We start from the raw sequence: 25,087 nt of genomic DNA, 5'->3' as shown, positions 1-25,087 counted from the left end.
GCAGCTAGTCAATGACTGAGCTGGATTTCAAACTCAAGTTAAGTCTGATTTTAACGCTCGTATTCTTGATCATTCTTCCAAACTTACTGAACATCTAAGGCACTGTGCTGGCTGTGTGTATGTGGGGGAGGGAGGAAACAATGAAGATCAAGGAAATTCATGGAATTTTCTATCTACTACTATCACATTTGAGAGTTAAGAACTATACATAGCCTAGTGGAAAGGAATGGAGGGAGGTATCAGGAGAGGAGAAGAGAACTTGGTTGAGTGCTTACTACTGAATGGGTGCTTTAATCTTCTCAGCACCCGATGACACAGATGGTGCTACTGCCCATTTTATCAATGTGACATCTGGAGCTCAGAGCAGCTAATCTCTTCTAAGGTCAATGTAGCTGATGTGTGAGAGCAGGGGCTGTCCACACCAGCAGGCTCTTGTTAGGAAACTACCCGTGCATCACAGATAAATAAGCCTGTGAAAAGGAAGAGCTTTTCGGAAACTTAATACTACTTACAGTTGAGACATATTTCACATCTATAACAACATAGATAACTTGTATAAATTTATCATGGGTAAATTTGACAGTATTAACAGTTGTCAATAAATTAAACTTGAAGTTTAATTTATTGGAAAGGATAAATTTTAACCACCTATGTTTTCTTTTCTGGTATAAAGTAAACCTATTTATTGTAATAAACTTACTACAGAAAAAAAAAGTTAAGTTTTACAGCTATTCAAATGATTTATAAATATGTAAGTCTTTTACTCAGAAGACAATTTATTGAAATCCTAACTTACTGTCAATTGGTAATGCCATTTCTAGGCATATGTCTAATATCTGTATTTCTCCCCCACTTAAAAAATTATACAATTATAATATAAAGTTTTACTCTCAAGATGTGTAAAGCCTTTAGCAGAAGCAATGCCGACAGATGCCCTGAGGGAATATCAACCCCATCAGTACCCCCCTTCCCCCCACCAACCTCCCCCCTCGCTGCATGCAGCTACCATTCTAAGTGCTTTCACAAGGGTTTCTCAACAGCCGTACCAGGCAAGTGATAGTAGTGCTATTATCCCCTTGTAACAGATGAGGAAACTGAAGGAAGTGGAGGATAAGATCACAAAGCTAGAAATCACACCATGCAACCTGATGGCAAAGCCGATATTTAGAAACACCTTATCCTTGGCAAAACAAATATCTCAACTAAGCAAGGATCAGTATTTTCTTAGGTAAAATGTTCTGGAAATGCCTGTTCAAGGCTGAAGCTTGTAAAAACAACACTCTTCTGCCTGTTTACATCTGGTAACTATGTGATCCTCAAATTCTCAGAGGATCTACGGGAAACAATCCCACAAACTGCAGTGGAGTCTGTTTCCCAAACACTTTCATCTGTTGAGGTAGCTTTCAGAGGCAGCCTGTCAATCTCCTCATCCATCTTTCATGCTGCCATTGTCAATCAAATCCTCTCACGATAGGCCCCATTCTCTTTTCACACAATTTCATTCTGAGGGTTTTCCCAGTAGAACCTTTCTTATTTTTAAGTCCATGCATTCCACTGACAGCAATTACAAGACCTTCCCAGGAAAGAGCTGCTCTCGCCTGTTCTTACAGAGTCTCCTATGTCTTTACCTTTCATGGACACCATATTCCCCTTTTGGGTAAGGGTGGTAATTCTCTGAAGATTTCTGTTTCTCTTTGAGTTGTTTTACCTCACTCTGCATACCAATCTCAATACTCAGGCCTTTTAAATTTTGATTGTAAAGAGATGTGATGCCATTTCAAATGTTTTTCCCAATCATTAAAAAAAAAAAAACCAACTGTAAAATTAGCATATCATAAAAATAAATGCCTACTTCTATGTAGATCATTTTATATACTGGAGATAATTCATCGTGGTACTGACAGAAACGGAAGTACTTAAATAATTTAATAAGTCAATTAATTTTTCTCTTGTTAACATTCAAAGTAGAAACAACCAAATACTCTTCGCCTGGAGCTCTCAGCTTTCCCAGGGTGAGATCACTGTGCCCTGGCTTATTTCAGCCTGGTTTGGTGAAAGCTGGGAAGAGCGCTCTCTATGGTGGGACTCTTTAGGCTGCTGAGGCTCTGAGAGCGCTCTCTCTCAGAAACCGACACCTGATACTCTGTAACTAACACAGGCACCTCTCCAATCTAAAAGCAAACATTCTTTGCACATTAGCAATAAGACACAATATGTAAAAGCTGAGCATAAAATATGTGGCTTGTTTTACATTATATATAAAAATGTCAGGTTATATCAATGAAGTTTTAAAATTTCAAAAACTTAACTTTTCTCATCAACAATACAATCGAGTTAAAAAGAGTACACATGCTCTATTTGCCTATATAATATTCCTCCTTTAACTCTACTTTATTGAAGATTAGAGAGAGAGAAAGAAAGAGAAAGAGAAGGCCTTCACAGCCTCCCATTTCCCCCTCCCTTTTAGCATCTTTCCTTAGGCCTGGGGCCTGGGTGGGGACGGGGCACTAACCCCACCTGGCACTAACCCACAGCTGAAGTTAGGTAGCCTACAGTTCTTCCAGCACTTCTCACCACAACTCTCTACAATCAGGTTTTTCTGTCCTCCACTCCAAAGAAGTGGCTCTTTTCAAAGTCACAGTGAGTGACTTCTGTGTTGCCAAATAAAATGCTGAATTCTCAGTCTTCGGTGCACAGACCTATGAGCAGCAATTCACAAGAAGTCAATTCTCCCTCTTTGAGGCACTTTCTCCATTTGGACTCCAGGACCCAACTTGCTGCTTCTCCTCCCCCATGAACCATTTTTCCTGTGTCTCCTTGGTTTATTTTGCCTGATCCTCTATATGCTTTTTCTCTTTTCTAAGTGATCGCAGTCAGACCCAGGGCTTAACTACCATCTATTATACACTGAGCATCCTCAAATTCGTATCTGCAGCCTGGATTTTGCTCTAAATGCCAGGCTCCTATATCTACTTGGCTACTCAACATCTCTACCCAATATCTAGCAGGTCTCTCAAAACTTACATGTCTAAAACCGAACTCTACTTCTCCCCATGATCTGTTCTTCCTGACGGTTCCCCAGCACAGGAAATTCAAACTCCATTCTTTTAGCTGCTCAGAGCAAACATCACAGTGTCAGCTCTGATTCTCAAAATCTCATGATTTTCTGTCATGCTTTTATCATCTAACCCATCAACAGATCATGTTAGCGCTACCTTTAAAGTCTCCAGAACATTAGCAGTCCTCACTTCCTCCACCCCTTCTACCCACATCTAAGCCGTCCTCTGCTATCCCCTGAACTATAGCAGGAGCCTCCCTGTTGGTTTGAATTTTCACCCTTGCCTCCTCACGGCATAATGAACCTTTTAAAACAATTCAGATAATACCACTCCTTTGCTCAAAACCCTCCAACAGTTGCCCATCTCATGTAGAGAAAAAAATCCCATCCCTACCATTGCTGAAGGAGCTGCATGACCCACAGTTGTATACCCTTGACCTCACCTCCAACCAACCCTCCTTACCCTCATCCGACTTAGTGTCACCCACCCAGGACAAAACTGTTCTCAGCTCTGTTGTAACAGTCTAACTCCAATTTCCTCTTGACTTGCCTCTTTCTTTCACTTGATTCTCTGCTTCAATGTTACTTTATCAGAGAGGCCTCCTCCCTCCCAACATTCTCTTTCCCTTTTCCTGCTTTATATTTCTTAGCATCTGTCCCACATGAAATATTTCTCTCTCTTCTGACAAGAATGCAGAGTAAATGAGAGAAGGGGCTTTGCTGGTTCACTGCTGTATCTTCAGTGTTTAGAACCACACCCTGAACTTAGAGGGGGGGGGTGGGTGGGAGGTGTGGCTTAATAAATATTTGTTGAAGGAATGAATAAATGACGCAGCTGAGAGAGAGAGTGTTCAGGTCATGATTACTTTCTTTCCTTACTTTGGTGCATGGTAAATAATCTCCATGAGGAGAATACACTGCTGACAAGACAGTGGCAATTTCAAAGCAGAAACAAAAAGTTAGAAGAGGAACAAATAACTAGACTATGGTTCCTACTCAAGGACTGTATAAGAATCACCTAGAACATTTAAAAAATACACAGGCCTAAGCCTAGCCCCTGAAGCATCTGATTTAAGAAATGAAGGTGGGGGCAGGGCAGCTGTATTTTTAAAAGTTCCCCAAGTGATTCTGATGTCCAATCCCTGTTAAAACCACTTATTCAAAGGAAGTGCCTCAAAAGGCATGTGGTACACTATGCAGTAAATAAAATAACACACATTTTTTTTTTTTTCAAACCCACATACCTGACTGGGGACTCAAAAATATAGATGTTTTTTGTTTCTTTTGGTCTTCATGTAAAAGCACTGCCTAAAAAATGAAATAGACTGGTTTACAAAGTCGAAAGGAACAGCATCCGAAACAGCCTGAAAACTGTAACCAAATCCAAGGAGAGCTGAAATTAGGCATGTGGGTGGCAGAACTTTGCAAGTTAATCAACAAGCAAGACACATCTATCTGCAGGACCCCTTAAAGCACACCTGGCGAGCTGGTGCACAGCAAGCTCACCACACCCTGCGCCTCGGGCAGAGCAGAGGAGCCACGAGGATGGAGACAGGGCCTGGGGCAGCCCAGCGCCTCTGAGCACCTGGCACAGAGCTGCTAGCACTCAGTACGTGTTTGCAGGAGAGACGGAGGATGGGAGGGCTTCCTGCTCAGGCCTGAGCTAGGTTTACCTGAACAAATGCGCCAGTTGGTCTCAAAGGGCTAGGTGAAGAAGGGGATCCAAATACACAATCAGATTTAGACAGACCTGAGAAAGAAATCAGCACTTTTTGTTCCTACTTTAAATTGAAAGTAGCAGCCCTGTTTCAAACTTTCACAGAAAGATTTTCTGTTGATATGACAGAAACTCTACTCAGTATACTGTGTGGACAAAACCATAACGTACTGGAAGAAATGAGTGGGAGCAACATAATTTTCAGACAGAAAGAAGCTGATTATTTTTAATTTTGCTCTTGGAGGAAATTCACCATACTCTAGCCCCATTCCTCCCCTTTTTATTTTACTTTCATATTATGACTACTTGATTTAATGTGAAAACACTGCAGTCTAAAGAAACCAAGATTCTAGTGCTTTCCGTAGCTTTGATAATACCCCATCCCTGCCCCAGGATATCCCATCTCTCTTTGATTTGCTACTGCCCCGTAGGCAGCCAGAATCACCACTCTATTTTTTTTTTTTTAATTTTGGTCAGATCTTAGTTCCCTGACCACAGATTGGCCCACAGCAGTGAAAGCGCCCCGAGTCCCAACCACTGGACGGCCAGGGAATTCCCTGCTCTAACTATTTTGAGAGCTTCACTAGTAGGCAACTTAAAACTTGCTACTAGCTAGAAAGAAGAGATCCATCCAAGCTGAGGGAGGACAGGGGCATTCCTTCACCACTTTGTTGTACCGAAGAGGAACGCAATGCTCCTGCTCTGAGTAAACACAAAACCTGAGTTTTCTGAAGGTTAGCCTACAAAAGGAATTTTGGTGAGACTGTATTACATCTTATCTATACTGTTTACAGTTTCCTCATCTGTAAACTGGAGACATCAATAATACCACATTTAATGGGGCTGTGGTGAAAATGAGATGAAATTACCCATCATAAGTGCTCAATGAATGTTAGCTATTGCTTTTAATTTCTTTTAAACATTTTACCTCTTATAATTATAAAAGAAGATCATTTTATTCTGCTATATGTCCCTTGTTAGGGCAAAAATGTTTGAATTTGAATTCCTTAGAATTAGGACAAGCTGAAGCTGTAACTTTCATAAACATTTAAGTCCTATTTTAAAATCAATAATGAAAACAATTGAAAAATATACTTCTTTTCATATAAGCTCATTTAAAAAAAAATAAGGATAGCTGATCTAAAAATTTTCTACCTTAAAAAAAAGAGATACTATATTGCTGATATGATATCATACAATGGAAGAGAGGTATTAGTGTTGCAGGAACGACAAGGACTAGCGTGAGTACTTTAAGGAAGCTGTCAGTGCTGACATTTCTTTATGCTGCACATAAACATTTACAACTGAGGACAGGAAGAGGGTTACCACTTTAATCAAAAACATTATTTCTCAGGGTTTCATTTCCATGCTTATCAAATTTCATCCACTTTCACAGGGTTGTTCTGAGAAAAGAAAGTGAGAGTGTATAAACTGCTTTGTAAACCATAACTTATCCCCCCCACACAAAGAACCCTTACTCTTAATAGTCTGTTAAAAAGATGCCCATAACGGACACTTCACCCATTTAATAGAAAAAGTGGATTAAGATCTGACAACTCAAAGGGGCAAGATCTATGGATGATTTTCAACTATGGACTGATTGATAGTATCCACATATTTTTCCTCGTCATAAGAATAATCATGCTCATTGCAGAAAATTATTAAAATGATGAAATGCAGACAATCCTCTGCAGGTAGAGGCACCATTAACTGCATAACCCTTCTACTTCTAGTCCCCTTGCTAGGCCTGTGCGCCCATGTATTTAAACAACAATACAAGCAGCTCCTGCACGCACTGTGTGGTGTCCTGAGGTCACTCCCCCATGGCCCGGCACTGCTTCCATTTCAGAAGCACACACACTGAGTAGCAAGGCTCAAGTGGCAGCTTGTTTTCTGGTCGCTTAGGTTGTATTTTTTTAGGTACTGGGGATTACCAGGTCTTCAATTCACTGATAATCTTATCAGAAAAGTCAACCGAATGACTCTGATAAGCCTCTCAAAAAACCAGCAGTAAGTGTTCAAGACATATAGAGGGTCAGAAGTAAAGGCAGGAGAGGTGGGTTCACCTTCTTAAAAACAAAATCTTTTCCAGTAAATAGATCTGTTAAAGAAATAAATATAAATAAAATAGTTAAGAACTCTAAAAAAGAGATTTCCCTTGAGATGTGAGTGCAAACATCAAGGTGTGATGGGTGTGCATACCTGAAGTGCCTTTAAACTGTGGGCATTCCTTTTTAATATGCCCTTCTCTTCCACAAATAAAACAACGTTTTTCTCTTAAGTCTTTGTCATCTTGTCTCTTCCATTTTTCCACTGGTGGCCTGAGAATTTTCTCTCTCCCCAGGTCAACAGCTGCCCTCACTGGCTTGGCTTTCTGAAGTGTGCACTGCATGGGCTTATCTTCTTTTGTTGATACCTCCCTCTCTGTGTACTTGTTTTGAATTTCTTTGTCTTCTTTGCTTCTTTTCTCTTTGTTCTCGGGGTATCTTTGGTTCAGAGTATCTTCCTGATCTCGCCGTCGCCTCACTCTGTAGAAGATATAATATTAGTAGGAAAAATCTGAACAAAAACCTAAATAAATTCCTAAGACCACTCCAGGTTTCGAAGACAACCAGATATAGAAGGCATCAGAGGGAAAAACAAGAATTTAACAATGTAAGTTCATCTTCTCTATTAAGAAGCAACCTCAGGGCTTAAGGGTGTAGTTTTTTTCATTTTCACAAGTACTCTAGTGCTGTAAAACCAGTTTTTGCAATTAGTGGAACTCCTTAATTTAATACCTACTCTGATACTGATGCAATGAAACTCAAATTATCCTTGGAGTGATTTCTTAAACCTTTCTGGCCCATGAGCATTCTTTACCAGCACTGGAAACTTGAGACATGAAACTTTAGGTTCACAAGGAAACAATGGTTATAAGGAGACTTATGTTCTTAAACTGTCAAAATTATTTCTTCCTTGCCCTACATGATCAGTGACTATTATCTGAATAAAAATAAAGTACTAAATAAGAGCCTTGAATTCCAGATGGTGACTTACTTTAAGTGGCATGTTTTTAAATGAGAATATTACCATCCAGTTAAAAACACCACCACCACTCCAAAACAAGAATATGTCCCAAACAAGCAACCAAAACCATGTCCCCCTCTGCCCTCCTGCAATCATTATCCTAAGAAAGCACGGTGACCAAATTGAGTAGGTCACCATAGCAATTATTAAGAATTAAAATGCATACAAGTGAAGGGTACTACAGTACCCTAAAGTATTAATGAGTCTAAATTCCCACATAGTACACCCCAGTTATTGTACATAGAAGGGTAATTGAGATCCTAAAAAAAAAAACCCATTTTACTTTTCATTGACTGAAATGATTCTGAACTTCTCACTGCTGTAAAAGGGAAGGATTTCAGTTTCCTCTTTTGTTCTTACATCCCTGTTGGAGAGTGTGATAATCAAATGATCAAGTGATGATTAGGGCTGTGCCCAAAATTAGGAAAGGTGACCGGGCCTGGAAGACTGTCACCTGTACACCCTAGTTAATCCTAGTCATCTGCACTTAAAGCCATGTTTTAAATCACTTCATTTTCATGGTAAAAAAAGCTCAAATTTATCTGAGAACTGCTGGATTTAATACAAGTTTATTTCATGTTACAAGAGAACCTCATTTAAAAACTGGTACCGTAAGAAAACAAAAACAAAACCACCCCTTTTGAATACTTGCTTACCTTCTCCTCATAGGACAGTCCTTCATGAAGTGTCCAATTTTCCCACATATTCGGCAACATCTATCATTTGGGGCCAGCTCACCTTCAGTTAGCACATCTGGATCAAAAAAGTACTCCTAGCAGAATATAAATACATAAAAATCTGAACTATTAATATGAGATCCAAACACAAAAACTAACCAATATCAATCAGGAATCTCACTGACACACCAACATTGACATATTAATTTTAATAGTTATTATTATATTACTTAATTCCAAAATCTAAAACCATTAAGAGGTCTAATTCAGGATAGGCTTACCTAAATTCATTTTTGTATATTACTATTCATCATGCAGAGCACTGTTTAACCATAAAGGTAGCTTGTTCCCTTGCACACTTCTAAACAAAAGCATTACACATCCCTGTGAGTCAGCTTCCTAGGACTTGGGGGAAGCTGAGGCCAGGTACAAAGACTTCATTTTCTCATAAAATGAAAAGGCTAAGACCTAAAAAGAAAGAAGCTATGTGCTGTTGCTTTGTTGTGGCTTCTGAAGGAAAATATCAGAGGAAAGGAACGACAATGGTCTGGACTCTAGCCTCTTTGCCACCAAAATTAAGGTGGGCACCAGCAGAAGTGGCATCACCTGGGAGCTTGTAGGACATACAGTCTTGGGCCCCACCCCAGACCTCCTGAATCAGAACTTGCATTTTAACAAAACCCCCAGGTGATTTGTTTGAACGAGTTTCAAAAGCACTGGTGTAGAAGACCATCACAGCAGTATCTAGCAAAAACTAGACGTAGAGATGTAATCAAATGCTGAACACGCTTGTACACCCAATAATTTAAGGATCATTTAAAAAGTCTTTATTAAGAAAATTAATGAAGGAAAAAAAACCCTTTATTTTTAACATAAAACTCCCTAGTTCCTAACCCCTTCCCGTTTTCTCTCACTGAAATGAATTTTTGTAATGCAATTTCGTTTTGTTTTTAGTGAGTGTGGTTGCATAAAAACCTGATTATTAGGTTATATGAGAACAGACAGATCTTTAGTCCAGGCAGCACTGACTCTCTCTTGTTCCATTAAGGGATTTATTACTCTTTGCAAGCAGACTGGAAAAATCTAGATGTCATATGAGGGGGTGGCGGATGTCCTTAGATATGTGCAAACTGGGTTTGCAGAGGCTGGTATGGAGCTGAATGCTTGGTGGGACAGCAGTGCCACCAATGTGTGTTACCGAGGAAAAGCAGCAGCAACAAAATTATTAATTTTCCCACCCAAACTCCACTTCTGGCTATCTCTTCCTGTTCTCCTGATAAATGGCTTCAAAACAGGGATGTTTATTAAAAGGTCTTTATCTTGGCTAGACTCACCAAACTTCCAGAGTATTTAGATTATTACTGAAGTAATGTATACAAATTAGGTGCTTAAATGGCTTTTCGAATTGGTTTTTTGTATTTCCAACACTTACCATTTTTGAGGGGTAGTCCTTTGGAAATCCTTTGACTGGAATACCAAATACTCTTCTCCCATTTATAAATGCTTTCATTATAAAATTTGTCACTAAGAAGAAGAGTAAAGGCTCAATTAGAGGAATTAAAAGGAAAAGAGATGGCATTAATATTTATAAACAAAGTAACTTACTTTTCCTTGATAATCCAGCTCCAAGGTTATGATTCAAATCAAATGGATCTAAGTAAAGAAAATTAATGAAAACAAAAAAAGATAATCAAATAGGAAATACCAGTATTCATATATTAAGTGAGGTCTATATAACAAGAAAGTGTTACATACTTTATCATTAATAAAAGTATTAAATGACTGCCTTTTTAATGAGTTTTAAGTCTATAATACAACTAAGTAATATATATATATTCCTAAATATAAGGCAAGTTTTCCCCCAAAAGTATCCATCAGAAAAGAGGGTATTGCTTTACATTTGAATCCTTAAAGAGTCCTTCATATTATGAGAAGGTGCTTCATTTTGAACAACAAAATACTGTTTGGAGAAGACATATTAGTCTGATATTACCTAATCATGCTAGTTTTAGAGGCATATAGAGGTCACAAATATATTTAAAACATTTTAGTACTGAATGTTCCTGCTAATTAACAGCCTTTAAAAAATCATTTTAGAAAATAATTTATCATGAAGCTCATAAAACATAAGATAAATTAAAACATACACAGACACACACACCTGTCCCAGTAGCATACCAATGGCTATCTGGATCTCAATTTCCAGTAAAAGCTTTATATAAAGACTCCTGGGACTTCCCTGGTGGTGCAGTGGTTGGAATCTGCCTGCCAATGCAGGGGACACGGGTTTGATCCCTGGTCCGGGAAGATCCCACATGCTGAGGAGCAACTAAGCCCGTGCACCACAACTACTAAGCCTATGCTCTACAGCCCGTGAGCCACAACTACTGAAGCCCACGCGCCTATAGCCCGTGCTCCTCAACAAGAGAAGCCACCGCAATGAGAAGCCCGTGCACCGCAACGAAGAGTAGCCCCTGCTCGCCACAACTAGAGAAAGCCTGCACGCAGCAACGAAGACCCAATGCAGCCAAAAAAAAAAAAAAGACTCCCGTATGATCTTTTTTTTTTTAATCAAATGGTTTGTGTTAGAATTTTATTTATTTATTTATTTATTGGCTGCGTTGGGTCTTCGTTGTTGCGCGCAGACTTTCTCTAGTTGTGGCGAGCGGAGGCTACTCTTCGTTCCGGTGCACGGGCTTCTCATTGCGGTGGCTTCTTTTTGTTGCAGAGCACAGCCTCTAGGTGCATGGGCTTCAGTAGTTGTGGCACGTGGGCTCAGTAGTTGTGGTGCACGGGCTTAGTTGCTCTGCGGCATGTGGGATCTTCCCGTTCCAGGGCTCAAAAGCATGTCCCCTGCGTCGGCAGGCGGATTCTTAACCAGTGCGTCACCAGGGAAGTTCCTCCCATGTGATCTGAAATGTCTGCATCTCAAACGTCTTAGATAGGTATATATACATGATGTATCTGAAATATTATGTTAGATGATCCAAAAAGTGGTAGAAATGATGAAAAAAATGCTGATGTCAAAGATGTATGTGAGATCTGAATAAACTGGTTCATGAAATAAATTCAGGTAAAGCACTATTTCTAAGTCAAAATACTATATTTGATTTAAAATAAATATACACAGAATAATTCACAATTTAAACATTATGTGTAGATATTTAATTATTTCCAATAAATGTCTAAAAACATATTCAAGAAAGCAAAGGAAAAAAAAAACCCAAAACCTTTTTTGGGGATCATCTCATTAAGAAAATGGAGGATGTATATGGTACATACAAAAGGAGTAAAGAAGTAAAAAGAGGCATTCCTTATGGCTGTCTGTTATGCTTCTAATGTATAATAACTGGGGTATACCATTTGGGATTTAGACCCACTAAGAGTTTACTGGCGTATAGGACCCTTCACTCAGTTTAACCCTATACTAATAATTGCTACGAGAAGGTTACCTTTCTAGTAGGTTTGGTCATGCTTTCTTCTGGTGATTTTTATGTGTGTGCTATGTGGAAGTATTTTTGTTTGTTTGCTTGGTGCAGCAGAGATACTACGATGTTAGCTATTGTACAAACACTACAAACTACCACCACTGAGATTTCTCAATTCTAGAATAACTAGTTAAAAGTCTTCCTTCTAATATAGCCTATTGCTAATGGCTCGTTTGTAAATAACGTAAAGTTAAAAGCAAAAGATAATGAGGCTTCAAAAAATTAAGAAAAAAATATTAATAATTGGCAGACCATAAGAACCCACTGTGATAATGGAAAGGTTTAAGACAAAGTTCTATGTTTTTGATATATCAGATACCAAAAAGTTAAAACTGTATCTATAACCCATTGTCATCTGAATTTAATTTTACAAATGTTCACAGTATTTTAATACTGTCAAATAAGCAGAAGTAATGATAAAAGCATAACCTAAAGTAACACATTATTTAGGTGATATGATTATATTAAATAGAAAAAGACCAAAATCAACAAAATATTTAAGCCATTTCTCAATTCATTTTTAAGCATTTAAACTCCGTTTTGTCTTTAAAACTAAAAATCCCACAAATTGATCATTTATATGTGGCATCTAAAAAATAAAACAAACGAATGTAACGAAACAGAAACAGACTCACAGATACAGAGAACAAACTAGTGGTTACCAGTAGGGAAAGGGAAATGAGGAGGAGCAAGATAGGGGTATGGGATTAAGAGACACAAACTATTATATATCAAATAGATAAGCAACAAGAATATACTGTACAGCACAGGGAATATAGCCAATATTTTATAATAACTTTAAATGAAGAATAATCTATAAAAATATTGAATCACTATTTTATACACAGGAAGCTAATATAATATTGTAAAACAGGTACACAACAATAAAAAAAACCCAGTACTGAGCAACCATTGAAAATAATTCGGTGAATATATAAATATATATATAGTTAATAAAAAATCTACAAAGATAGAAACAAAAATCTCCCAAAGTGGAAATAAACAATCAAATATCAATACAAACACAATGGCCCATGGATCTTATTAGCATTCAAGGAAGGCTTCAGCATGGGTGAAATAAATGTCAAATTTTATATATAACTACTTATAGGTAAACTCCTCCATCAATAAACAGCAAATAAGGATCTTGAAAATTGACTTTCGGTGGCACTCTTCAAACCCTCACTTAGGAAGGTTTTAAAAGTCCCACTATTTTGAAGCTGGCTTACCTCTATAGCAACCTTATTCTCCAGTACCTGTTAAACATAGGTAAAGGACTTGTCATGGTGAACAAAGACTTTTGGATTTGTGAGAGACCCCACGGGAGGGCATCAGCCATTTAAAAATAAATCTTTAAGCTGGAAACAGACAAGTCTGCCTGATGTGGACAGTAACGGGATGGCTGCAAGGCACACCCCGATCAGTGGCTCATGGCTGCTCTGGAAGAGCTCCGCAAGGATGAAGAACACCCTCACAGTTCAATCTCTATATTCTATTCAGTTTTAAGTTTGATTTTATTTGTACCTTCAATAACAATGTATTTTGATGTCCACTGTTTCTTAAAAGTTGTAAGCAGACTTTTTCTCCTGATGCTAATAACATGTTCTTTAAAATCAAATTCCTCTGTGTAGAAACGAAGAAGTCCCAACCATAGCTGCCCAACAGATTCTGTATTTTTTCCATATTCTGGCCAATAGGTGGGCTAGAAAAAGAAGGAACAAGAGATATCATGCTCTATAGTAAAGTGTTAATATCAACAGTCATTTGTATCTTAGGGAGTAAATCTGGATTTATTTTAATTAGCTAGAGTTTAAATACATAAAAGTACAATTATATAACTTTTCTATTTTAAAATATCATTTACATGAGTTTATTAATCTCTACCCTATGACTTGGAGACAGAAAGTCCTCAGGGTTTTAAATGCCAAACCTCAGAATGCATGTTTGTGGAAGAATCTGGAAATAAATTTTAAGAGCCTTGGTGACACCTGATTATTATATCTCTGTAACTGAGAGTCTTTCCAAACTCTCCATAGGAAACCACAGAGCAAATATTTGTTCAATTGGAATAAAGTTACTTGACCATTTGGAATTATTAGGCATTAAAGAAATCCGGGATATAGTCCCTAGAAACTCACCTGGCTTAAAAAAAAATGTTTTCAACTTCAAAGGAATCATCTGTATATGCTATTTGTTTTTTACTATCATAATATAAATAAATATTACAAGTGATAATATAGTTGTTGACCAACTACACTACAGAATAGTATAGGTAACTTTCAGTCAAGGATGTAAAAAGTCTTTACTATTAAAATACGTACCAGTTCATCTATTTGATCAAAAAAATAAATATTCCAGCCATCAACAAATATTTCAGGTTTCTTTTCACCTTTGTATATCTGAAATTAATTTTTAAACTATTAGTATGGATTACAAACTTAATGCATTGATACAAAAACTTGTAGGAAAATAGTAAAAATTTTAACTACAGAACCACAGAATTTTAGAGAAGGAAGAGGGCTCAAAGATCACCCAGCTCTACAGATGAGAAATACAATTTCTTTTACTAATACCTCTTGAAGGACAGGAATGACTGGTGGGTTCCTCTGCTGGAGAAAATATAGCACCATAAGCGTGTATGCATATGACGATAAGCTGCCTCTAGAAGCATCGCCAATATCGCACATCTGGGGGGAAGGAAAAGGAGGAACAAAGGAAAGACCACCAATGTCTTCTGCTACACTTGCATCTATTCTATTGTCACTAAGAGTAAGGTGCTTCTAGAGGGCACTAATATAAAAATTACATTTTCAAATGCTAAAATATGCCAACAAAACCAAATAAGACCAACCAAAAAAATAAATAAATAAATAAAAATCAAAGCAAAACAAACCCCAACAAAGCTGTGGAACTATCAGCCAGAAGCAATATTAGGTTACCATGTAAAATTTAAGTAACAAAATTTTAGCTTGCTGAGTAGGGCTTCTCAAATAGTTAAAAGAAGCATTTGACATGGCTATGGTTCTTTAAAAGTACACACTTTTCTTTTTCTTTTTTTAATTGAAGTATAGTTGATTTACAATATTATATTAGTTTCAGGTGTACAACATAGTGATACAATATTTTTATAGACTATAGTCCATTTAAAGTTATAACAAAATAGGGAATTCCTTGGAGGTCCAGTGGTTAGGACCCTGCACTCTCATTGACGAGGGCCCGGGTTCAATCCCTGGTCAGGGAACTAAAATCCCACAAGTCGTGTGGTGAGGCCAAAAAAAAAAAGTTTTTGCAAAATAATGGCTATATTCTCTGTGCTGTACAATATATCCTTGTTGCTTATTTACTTTATACATAGTACTTTGTGTCTCTTAATCCCATAATACCCCTATCGCTCCATGTCCCTCTTCCCACTGGTAACCACTAGTTTGTTTTCTATATCACTGAGTCTGTTTCTGTTACGGACTTATGTTTTCAACAAGGTTGAAGATGTAATGAAATTTCCTGATAAATCACAAGAGGAAGCATACTGACCTTTGTAAATACTTTCATGGTATAGCACAAATATTTCACTCTGGGATCAATGGCTGAATAAGCAGATAAGAGCCTTGTGTTATGAAGGGCCTGTTAAAAGGGAAATTACACTATAAGTCTACTAGTTAGAAGAAAAAGTTTTAAGATGGAATATTCTGAAAAGGTTTACACTGTAATTCATTCTAGGATGAAGACATTTAGACTGAAACTAATATTTTTTTGAAGTTTGAAGACAAACTTCATTAACTTACTAGATAAGAATTATAAGTGACATCTGATCTCAGGCCTCCTTAGTCTAAACATTCCTAGAAAATATGGGCTATTAAAATAATCAGTTCCATTTAAGTCAGTGTAAGATCTGCACCCGCCCCCCACGCCCATTATTCAAATTAAATGTCCTTAGGGGCCAGAGAGGTCCCATAAAGCCCTGAAACAAACCAGCTATGAGACCAAAGACACACACACACACACACACACACACACACACACACACACACACTCCAAAATTAAAACAAAGTTCAAGCCAAACAAAAAGCACTTGCCACTCTGACCTCATTTTAAATGAATACTAATATTAACTCAATTCTATGTTATATCCCCAGTCTCAGAACACTGCCAGGCACTTAGCAAGCACTCATAAATAACTACTGAAAGAATGAACTGGATGAAATGAATGGCTTAATTTTACTGAAAGACTGTTTAAATTAAGAGATACTTGTTCCCCTTAATCACCATAAAGAAAAAGTCTAAAGAAAATCTTACCAATGTGTTATACAAACTGATGTCCACTTCCAGACCACTTCTCAAATGGAAGAACTTTACAATTGGCACCTTTGCTGTTGTAATAGGCAAGATGTTTCTCAGCCCTAGGTTGGGAAATAAGATAGTGTCATTAAATACAGCAGCAGGGGATATAAGTTGCTCTTCTGTTAATGTGGGTCACTAAGACTAGTCAAAGAATTCTCTGTTATTAACAAACATCTGGGAAGACTCTTCTGGCAAAGTTTACATTTGTTAAACACATCAATATCTGAAGTAACAAGAATGAACAAGGCAGTCACTGCTCTTCAGGAACTCAATGGATCATGTGCATGTGCATAGGGCTGTCAGTCTGATAAACACCACAACAGAGGAAACTACTACAGAATCTGGACTATGTGGGCCCTGCCTATTCTCTCCATATGACTACACATATAATATGGAGAAAAGCCCATAGGGGTAATCATCAGAATCCTCAAAACAAAAATTACTCATCCTGGAGCTAGAAGCTATGTCAGTAAAAGAAAGGAATCAACTTCAACAGAGAAGTAAATTGCTTGAGCTAGGCTTTGAAAAAGAACAGGCAAAAAAAGAGAAGGCTGAGGGGATTTACCCGGCAAGGAAAACTGCACAGGGAAAGGGTAGGTGCCTGAAATAGAACGGCATGTTCAGGGAACTTCCATGGAATTGTTCAGGCTACAGAGTGGACTTGAGGGAAAGAAATAATGAGTAATAGGAGATGTGGTAAAAACTGGGAAGAGTCCAAATAGGGAACATATACATCCTTAGAGGCAAAGAAATGCCAATGAACTGGTATAAGTTGGGGAGAATCACTGACCACATCTATTTAGACAAGGTCCCTGGCAATGGATAGACTGGAGGCACCTGGAAGAGAGACTAAGTGACCATTATAAAAACTGACCTGGCAGAGAAGCAGTAAGACATGTGTGAGAGCATCCATAACTGGATGGGTTGGGGAAGTAGAAGTAGGGGTGATAAGGGAGAAGGAGGGCTGTAACAGTAAGACCATTTCCTGAGTACCTAGATTCCTTTACAAACATTACTTCCTCAGACCATTCACCCTTACCCAAAAGATGAGGAAACAGAGACCCCGAGAAATGAACGCGCTTAGGAATGTGCAGTTGGTGAATTGTGGAGCTGGGATTCAAATCTAGGTATGACTGAATCTACTGAACCTAGTCTAGGACAGGCTAATTATCACTTCATTCATTTTGGTGATTCCAAGGAAGCCAATGTCAATAAGCAAGAAAGAGGATTCAGAAGGACGAGCAGGTAGTGGTGGCTGTAGCAGAAGGGAGGCAGTAAAGAGAAAGATGAGCTCATCCTGAGATGTTGCGGTTTGAGCTCCTTCTGAGAGAGTTAAGTGGTGATAGTTAGAGGGCAGATACCTAGTGGTCTGGAATTTAGAAAAAAAAGTACACAGATGAAAGAAATTTCAGCAAAAAAGGTCTGTGCTGAAGACAGAAGAAGTCTAACACACCGATAGGGAGGAGAGGCAAGGAAGCTCGTACTTACTGAACACTTAGCGTATGTCAGGCCCTGTAGTTTAATGTATTGCCTTTATTTTTTTTTAAATTAATTAATTAATTAATTTATTTTTGGCTGTGTTGGGTCTCCGTTTCTGTGCGAGGGCTTTCTCTATTTGTGGCAAGCGGGGGCCACTCCTCATTGCGGTGCGCGGGCCTCTCACTATCGTGGCCTCTTTTGTTGCGGAGCACGGGCTCCAGACGCGCAGGCTCAGTAGTTGTGGCTCACGGGCCCATTTGCTCCGCGGCATGTGGGATCTTCCCAGACCAGGGCCCGTATCCCCTGCATTAGCAGGCAGACTCTCAACCACTGCGCCACCAGGGAAGCCCTGTATTGCCTTTCTTAATCTTAAATGTTATTACTGTTGTTCCTGCTTTATAGATGAGAAACTGAGTGCTCATAATGAAGTTGAGTGACTTTTGGGGATCACACAGCCAGAAAGCGGGGACCCAAGATTTAAAACTAGAGAGTCTGATTCTAGAAGCCCCATTAACTACTTTGCTATACTGGCTCTAAATTAGATATCCTTTTTCTCAATCTCCTTCCCATTCTAGAATTTGACCCTGTTAACCAGTATGACACTTCTAAGCCTGTTCTCTAGGATTTATTCATAGCACAGCATCCTGGTTCCTATTTTACCATTCCAGTAGCTCCTTTTTCAGTGTCCTTCCCTAATTTCTACACTCAAGAATTAAAGCTTGGTCCTCAACTTCTCTCAAATGATCCCATGGAATTCTGTTTTATTCTTGGCTTCTGTCTCTCTTTCTTCCTTCAAGCATTTCAATACAAAACTGTTTCATTTTGTTCTTCAATCCTAACTGACAACTCCATATTTCTAACTACTTGCTGTACTGTTAACTCTTGGAGATTATAGCTTCATGGCACGCTGGTGTTCTCTGCAAACATTCCCACTTCTCAAGTACCCAGACATCAGCCTGAACCCTTATTTCCTACTTGTAGGTTCCAATTCTAGGAAATTTCCCTTTGGAATCTCTCATATTCTTTTCCTTTTAGGATCACCGGCATCTGGTTACGGTCCTTCTGCCCTGTCACTTAGATTATATCTTCCCTAAGAGTATATCGGCTCCCTAAAAAAGTTTAAGTTTTGCTTTTATTGGGTTTCTCCCCTCTGAAGAAAGTTCAGTGGCTTCCAAATATCTACAGACTTTACCTTATCTCCTAATAGTTCCCACTTGAAATTCCTCTCAAAATGTACCAATCTTCTCACTGTCCTACAAAATATATTACAGTGATTCTCGCACTCACATCCATGCATCTTAGAAATGACTTCTCTTCCTATCCTTTTCAAATCATGTTCATCATCATCTGAGATCAGAAAAAGCCCATCTCTTCCATGAACCTCCCCTACCCAACTCTCTTCCCAGAATCTCTCTCTCCTGAGAAGTTATTTAATACTTGCTGTAGTTTCTACAACTCATTTTAATAAATGAATACTACCACACATTGTTACATAGCCTGTGAGATTATCTTACCTTTGAGATCTGAAAGCTGTCAAAGATCTGTATAGACTTATTCTTCTACCACCCCTAAGTGCCCAACACAGTGCTGAGCACATAACAGGTACCCAATAAAATACGTGCGGAGACTGCTTTCTTAATCATAGTCCTATAGCTATTATTCCATTTTTGTTCCATGCAATCTGCATTACATTGTAATCTGTAAGTAACAGTCATTTCTAGTCTAAAAATGACCTATTTTTAACATGGTTCATTCTTAGGAAATACACACAGGTATTTAGGGGAAAGGGATGTGATGTTTGCAGCTTAATCTCATATGGTACAGAAAAAAATTGTGAGCAAGCAAGAGACAGAATGATCAATCAAATGTGGTAAAATGTTAACAACTGGTGGATCTGAATGAAGGATAGACAGAGTTCTTCATACAATTTTTGCTGCTTTCCTTTAACTTTGAAATTATTTCAAAATCAAAAGTCAAAACCTAGCTCAGTACTAAATAACTAATAGTCATGGAAGCTTAGCAATTTAGTTTCTTTGCATAATCTTCAAAAATAAAAATAAAAAAGCATATGATCTTTAGAGGTAAAATTCCCAAAATGCTTATTTCAATGACCAAAAAAATTATATCAAAGCATATTAAAAAAAATACTGATGCACTAGGTTTTCATTAGGAATAAACCAAAATTAAGTTTTTTCCCCCTGTTATTTAAATAACACGCTATCCTCTTTAAACTCCTGGAAATAAAAAATGCAACAGGGACTTCCCTGGTGGTGCAGTGGTTAAGACTCCGCCTGCCAATGCAGGGTACACGGGTTCAAGCCCTGGTGTGGGAAGATCCCAAATGCCACGGAGCAACTAAGCCCATGCGCCACAACTACTGAAGCCCATGCACCTAGAGCCCGTGCTCTGCAACAAGAGAAGCCACCACAGTGAGAAGCACGTGCACCGCAACAAAGAGTAGCCCCCACGTGCAGCTACGAAGACCCAATGCAGCCAAAAATAAATAAATAAAATATAAATAAATTTATTAAAAAAAAGAATGCAACACAAAGGGGCATTCCAGGTGCATATTTATGTGTATGTATGTATGTATGTATGTATGTGTGCATGCCCACGCTGTGAATTTAAGTCTACTCTTGACTAAGATATAAGAAAGCTTTTCATGGATGGCGCACGGATTTTAAGTTCCACAAAGGCAACGACAATATCTTGCTCACTTTCATTTTCAACTCTTAGCACAGAAGTTTGATGAACCACATTTTAAAAGAAGACTCTCAATGTTAACAGCATCCATTGCTGCCTCTGACAAAGAGAGGCAGGAGAATATGTTAATGGCATTTCAGCTCTGCGCACAATTTACAGAATCTATACATTTTACAGCTGTAAATACTTGTTCAGGGTCACACACAGCTTAACAGCTGTAAGTACAATCCATCACCCTAGTCCATGGTGCTTTCCACTACACTTCACATCACTGCTAGCAGCCCCTACACTTTGATTTACACAATGCTGATAAGGCAAAGTGATTCCCAAAATTTCTTGCGTGGTATATACTTTGTCTTGAAATAAAACTGACAGAGGCAAAAACATGCACACACATATTATAACCAATTCCTCAGTTTTTCATACTTAATCACATAAGATTTTTTTAAAGACACCAATACCATAAATGTTATATGAGCCACTACACTGTTTCATTGGCATTCATAAATTCTAAGTATGCAAAACACTAATAAAAAAGACAAAAATATTTTTTAGAAAAAGCTTATAGAGGTACCTGAATGTTTTTTGAGGACTCTTGCCAATTCTTCAATAGTTCTTACACAGTCCAAGCCCTGCAACAAAAATGGCACAAACAAACAAACAAAGAAAGGCACAAACTACTGAATCAAAAATGGAAGACAGGTTCCTAACCTGGTTATAGTTTCCATTTCCTCCAGAAATAACAAAATTAACTTCAAATTATTCTACATACATTTTTCCCTTTTAGGTGAGCGTTAATCCTCATTCACAGGAATATCCTAAGGATATGGAAACCCTCATTGGGTTGCTCTTGGAGGCACAAGAAAAGCTGAAATCAGTGTCTCCAGAAAAGTCTCTGAACCAGCGAGGATCTCCATTTTTCCCCCCTATGTAATTATGTCACTCAGAAGTACTCTCTATGTGACAGAATTAATAAGAGGGAGTTTCTGTGGCCCGTCTTATTCATTCCGGGTAGACCTTCATTATACTTTAATTAAGAGCTGAGGAAGTGCTGTGGAGAGTAATTAAGCTCAGATTATTTCTCCACAGGACTAGTAAAAAATATAATGCACAAAAAGAAAGTCATACAGGAAATATGAATAATATTTCAAACATTTAAAAACATTTGGGCTGAAACATTAAGTCCTTCTGATGGCTATATACTTCCCAGAATATATTTGGAATTTAATTTAGAAATGCCCTCAAGACTAGTTTATTAATCATGTAAAAATCCAAGCGTGATATGTATTGGGTTGGCCAAAAAGTTCGTTCGGGTTTTTCCATAACATTACAGGAACACCCGAACGAACTTCTTGGCCACCCTGATATAATCAGGTCATTCCCTATATTGGACCCAATCTTGCTTATCCACCGTATTCACCACAGTCATGCCAGGTAACTTTCGACTATTTTCCCAAATCAGATACATCCTCAAAGGATAAGAACTTGAAACTCAAAACAGGCATGAAAAGATCCTGAGCGGCAGCAGCGTCGCTCCTCTGGACACACAGCACTTGGACCGTGATAAATAACAAATTCCGTACTTCTCAGACTTCACACCTTTTCAAAAGTATTTCACATTTTACAAATGCCTTCATATCCATGAGGGCTGGCAAATCTTTTCTGCTTTGTGGACCATATGGCCTGTTGCAAGGACTCAACCCTGAAGTTACAGAGTGAAAGCAGATGTAGACAATACATAAATGAAGGGGTGTGGCTGTATGCCAATAAAAACTGATACTGACAACACGGGCAGCGAGCCACAGTTCCCTGACTCCTGACATACATGATCCAAGCTGATGAGCACAACAGTCTCCTGAGGCAAGAGGATCTCACTTCCATGTTAGAGATGATCAACCAAAGACCACATGTTTAAGGACTGACGAACCAGGTCTGTCTTGAATTCAGTTTAGCACTCTCCTATCACTGTACCACATTGCCTGCCTACTAAAAAACTTCTCAGAAAACCTTACGTTGGTATATTTATGTACCTGAGTCAGCCTAGCGGCTACGCCGATGGGACACTAGACAGGCTGGTTTGGCTTTGTAGAATTCCCAGATGTTGCTTTCAAATCTAATTTGTACTACAAGTTGCAAGCAGAAGCCTTTCTACTCCTCACATTCACTTCTCAACTTCTAAGTTACTTGACCAGACAGACTGTGCCAAATGGCATACTCCGTATGATACACCTTGATAAATTTGGAAAATACCATGCTGTATTGTCAGTCAAGATTGTCAAATCACACTCCACAGCAAATGGAAGTTTTACGTGGTCACTGTACCTCAGCAGTTTCAAGTCCATTAATTGTCATACAGACGTCAAGGTCACTCTGTTTGAACCCAAATCCATTTTTGGAGGAGCCAAACAAGCTCAGTTTAGTTCCTGTTAGGGATATATGAAAAGTCATACCTAATTACCTGAGTACATTTAATTTTCTGATCGAAACAACTCTCTCATGAATCAAAAATACCCAGTTGTTAACTGTCCTATAACAATCTCATTGTAATTATGTTCTTTTATTAACTAGTCATTTATTATAAATTACTTTCTCTCAAAATTTACTATAAATAAATAAATAAATACAAGCTATAGAAGACATGAAAGATTATCAAATGCCACTTTCTTCTTAAATGCAAGGACATTTCAAGGAAAATGTGGATCATCTCAGCACATTTAATAATGTAAGCTTACTACTTTCTAAATAAATTTACTTTTTACAGGTCTGAACTTTGACTCTAAACCTAATACTAAATGAAGTTCACTTGTGGTATCTGCTAAGCAAAATACTACACTGCGTCTGTCTTTTCTATTGGCAAACTAGGCTTGGGAAGACCAAAAACCACCCTAGGTATATCACAAAACAACTGAAGCCCTGTCCCCACCATCACTGCAAGACTGCTTTCTTAGTCTAAAAATTAATGTTGTTGTAACACATGTACTCATTCTGAAGGAAAGTCACACTTTCTTTTCCTAAAGGTAAAAAATTATTTACCTGGAAACTCTTGTCTTATGAAACTTTCTAGGTTTTGCCGAATATGTTCACGTGCTTGATCTTCTAAAATAGTTGGAGAAAAATCCTCTGTTTAAAATAAACAGATACATTCAGAAACAAAGATTGTTCACATTCTCTGAAAAACTATATTTTTAAATAAAACCTAACTGGCTTTAAAAAGAAAATAAAGAAAACTCTAAATTTTGTGTGTCTTCTCAGTAGACAGCATTAAGCAATGTAAAATAAAGATGCCTTTTGAAAGAGTCTATCACCAAGAACTGCTCCTGAGATGTAAACCAGTCTGAACAAGGGTTCTGCTCCTGGGTTCACAGAGACCCAGAGCCCTATGAAGGCAGCATTCAGGGAACTCTCCCAGAGGGTGAACACAATAGTTTGTGAGCATGTGCATATCTATGTATTTTTTCTAAAGAGAACCAATAGTTTTCTTTCATCACTTACACTCTCTGAAGAGGTTTAAAAAAGAAATCCCTAATTAAGAATAAGTGTTTTCTGGCACAGACAGACATCTCAAGGTGCAGCAATGTGATGTATCACATTCTTCCACTCTAGGCAGCTGCCATGCCTCTCCATCGAATGTTTTTTCTTGTAGAACTTTATATCTCTGTATACCAACACTTCCCCAAACTGGTGTTCCTTAAAGGGCTGTTATAAAGGTTATTAATTAGCATGAATTAAAAAGTATTCTATGCTCAAATTTTGGAAAAGAGTTACATAAGACTAAAGAGTTAAATAAGTTCTTTACCATAGCATTTCTCAGAAGACTTTATTATGCTAATGTGCCCTGAAAACCTCTATGGGAGGGGGCAGGATATAGTTATTCCCTACTTGACCTATGGAATACTTCCTGTGACGAAATACGATTAATGGCAGGCACCTAGAAAAACATTTCAGGGAATACCAGTCAGGAAATGATAGTACTCCAGTCTTAAGACTTAAAAGATTCTCCCTCCGTGTCTTTCTTTAACAATTTGTTATTGCATGTCCCAAATGGAACAGGATACATAGAGCACTGTGGATACAATGGAGAATGGAACAGACTTAGCCCCTATCTATAATGAAGCTAACAGGTTAGTGATTCAGGTAACTCTTGAGAAAATGCCAACTTAATATTCTGACAAATCAAAAGAAATGTTAATAACTTACTATAACACTGAATGCAAACTTGATCTAAGATATTTGAAAATTTGGGTGTTAATGGTGGCAAAGGTTCCAGCTGGATTCTTTTGAAGTCTTCAGGACAGTCCTTCTTTAGATGACCCTCTCGTTTGCATAAACTGCATACTACTGTAGGAGACTGCAGGAAGACAGCAAAGCAAATAATATAAGATTTAAGATAAAACTTTATTTACCAAATAAAGGGGTCTTGAATCTTTTTTCCAAAGTACACATTCTACTTCTCACATTCCAAAGGAATGAAAATATAATGGTGTGGCCACTCCAAAGTATCTGAGATGGGGACACCCTTTTGGTACACTCAGGAGAAAAAGGCAGTTATTTTTACTAC

The 25,087-nt window shown here is 38.1% G+C and overlaps 1 protein-coding gene across 7 annotated transcripts in view; it reads right to left on the bottom strand.

Annotated features, from left to right (window-relative positions):
- Positions 1-25,087, bottom strand: part of TUT7 (terminal uridylyl transferase 7) — a 60,419-nt gene that overhangs the window by 7,519 nt on the left and 27,813 nt on the right. For 2 of the 7 annotated variants that reach the window (XM_007176954.3, XM_028165108.2), the window contains exons 14-28: positions 24,727-24,877; positions 23,563-23,649; positions 22,852-22,952; positions 21,104-21,161; positions 16,303-16,406; positions 15,541-15,630; positions 14,583-14,696; positions 14,331-14,408; positions 13,534-13,711; positions 10,127-10,174; positions 9,954-10,045; positions 8,501-8,616; positions 6,978-7,303; positions 4,732-4,808; positions 4,303-4,366 (exon numbers count right to left, since the gene is read on the bottom strand). In XM_007176954.3, the coding sequence (XP_007177016.2) occupies positions 4,303-4,366; positions 4,732-4,808; positions 6,978-7,303; positions 8,501-8,616; positions 9,954-10,045; positions 10,127-10,174; positions 13,534-13,711; positions 14,331-14,408; positions 14,583-14,696; positions 15,541-15,630; positions 16,303-16,406; positions 21,104-21,161; positions 22,852-22,952; positions 23,563-23,649; positions 24,727-24,877 (1,684 nt within the window). The other 5 variants (XM_057548094.1, XM_007176958.3, XM_007176955.2 and 2 more) reach the window with 5 other exon arrangements.

The sequence above is a fragment of the Balaenoptera acutorostrata genome, chromosome 6 (assembly GCF_949987535.1).
Source record: "Balaenoptera acutorostrata chromosome 6, mBalAcu1.1, whole genome shotgun sequence".
Lineage (NCBI taxonomy): Eukaryota > Metazoa > Chordata > Mammalia > Artiodactyla > Balaenopteridae > Balaenoptera > Balaenoptera acutorostrata.
This window is presented reverse-complemented; position numbering and strand designations above follow the sequence as displayed.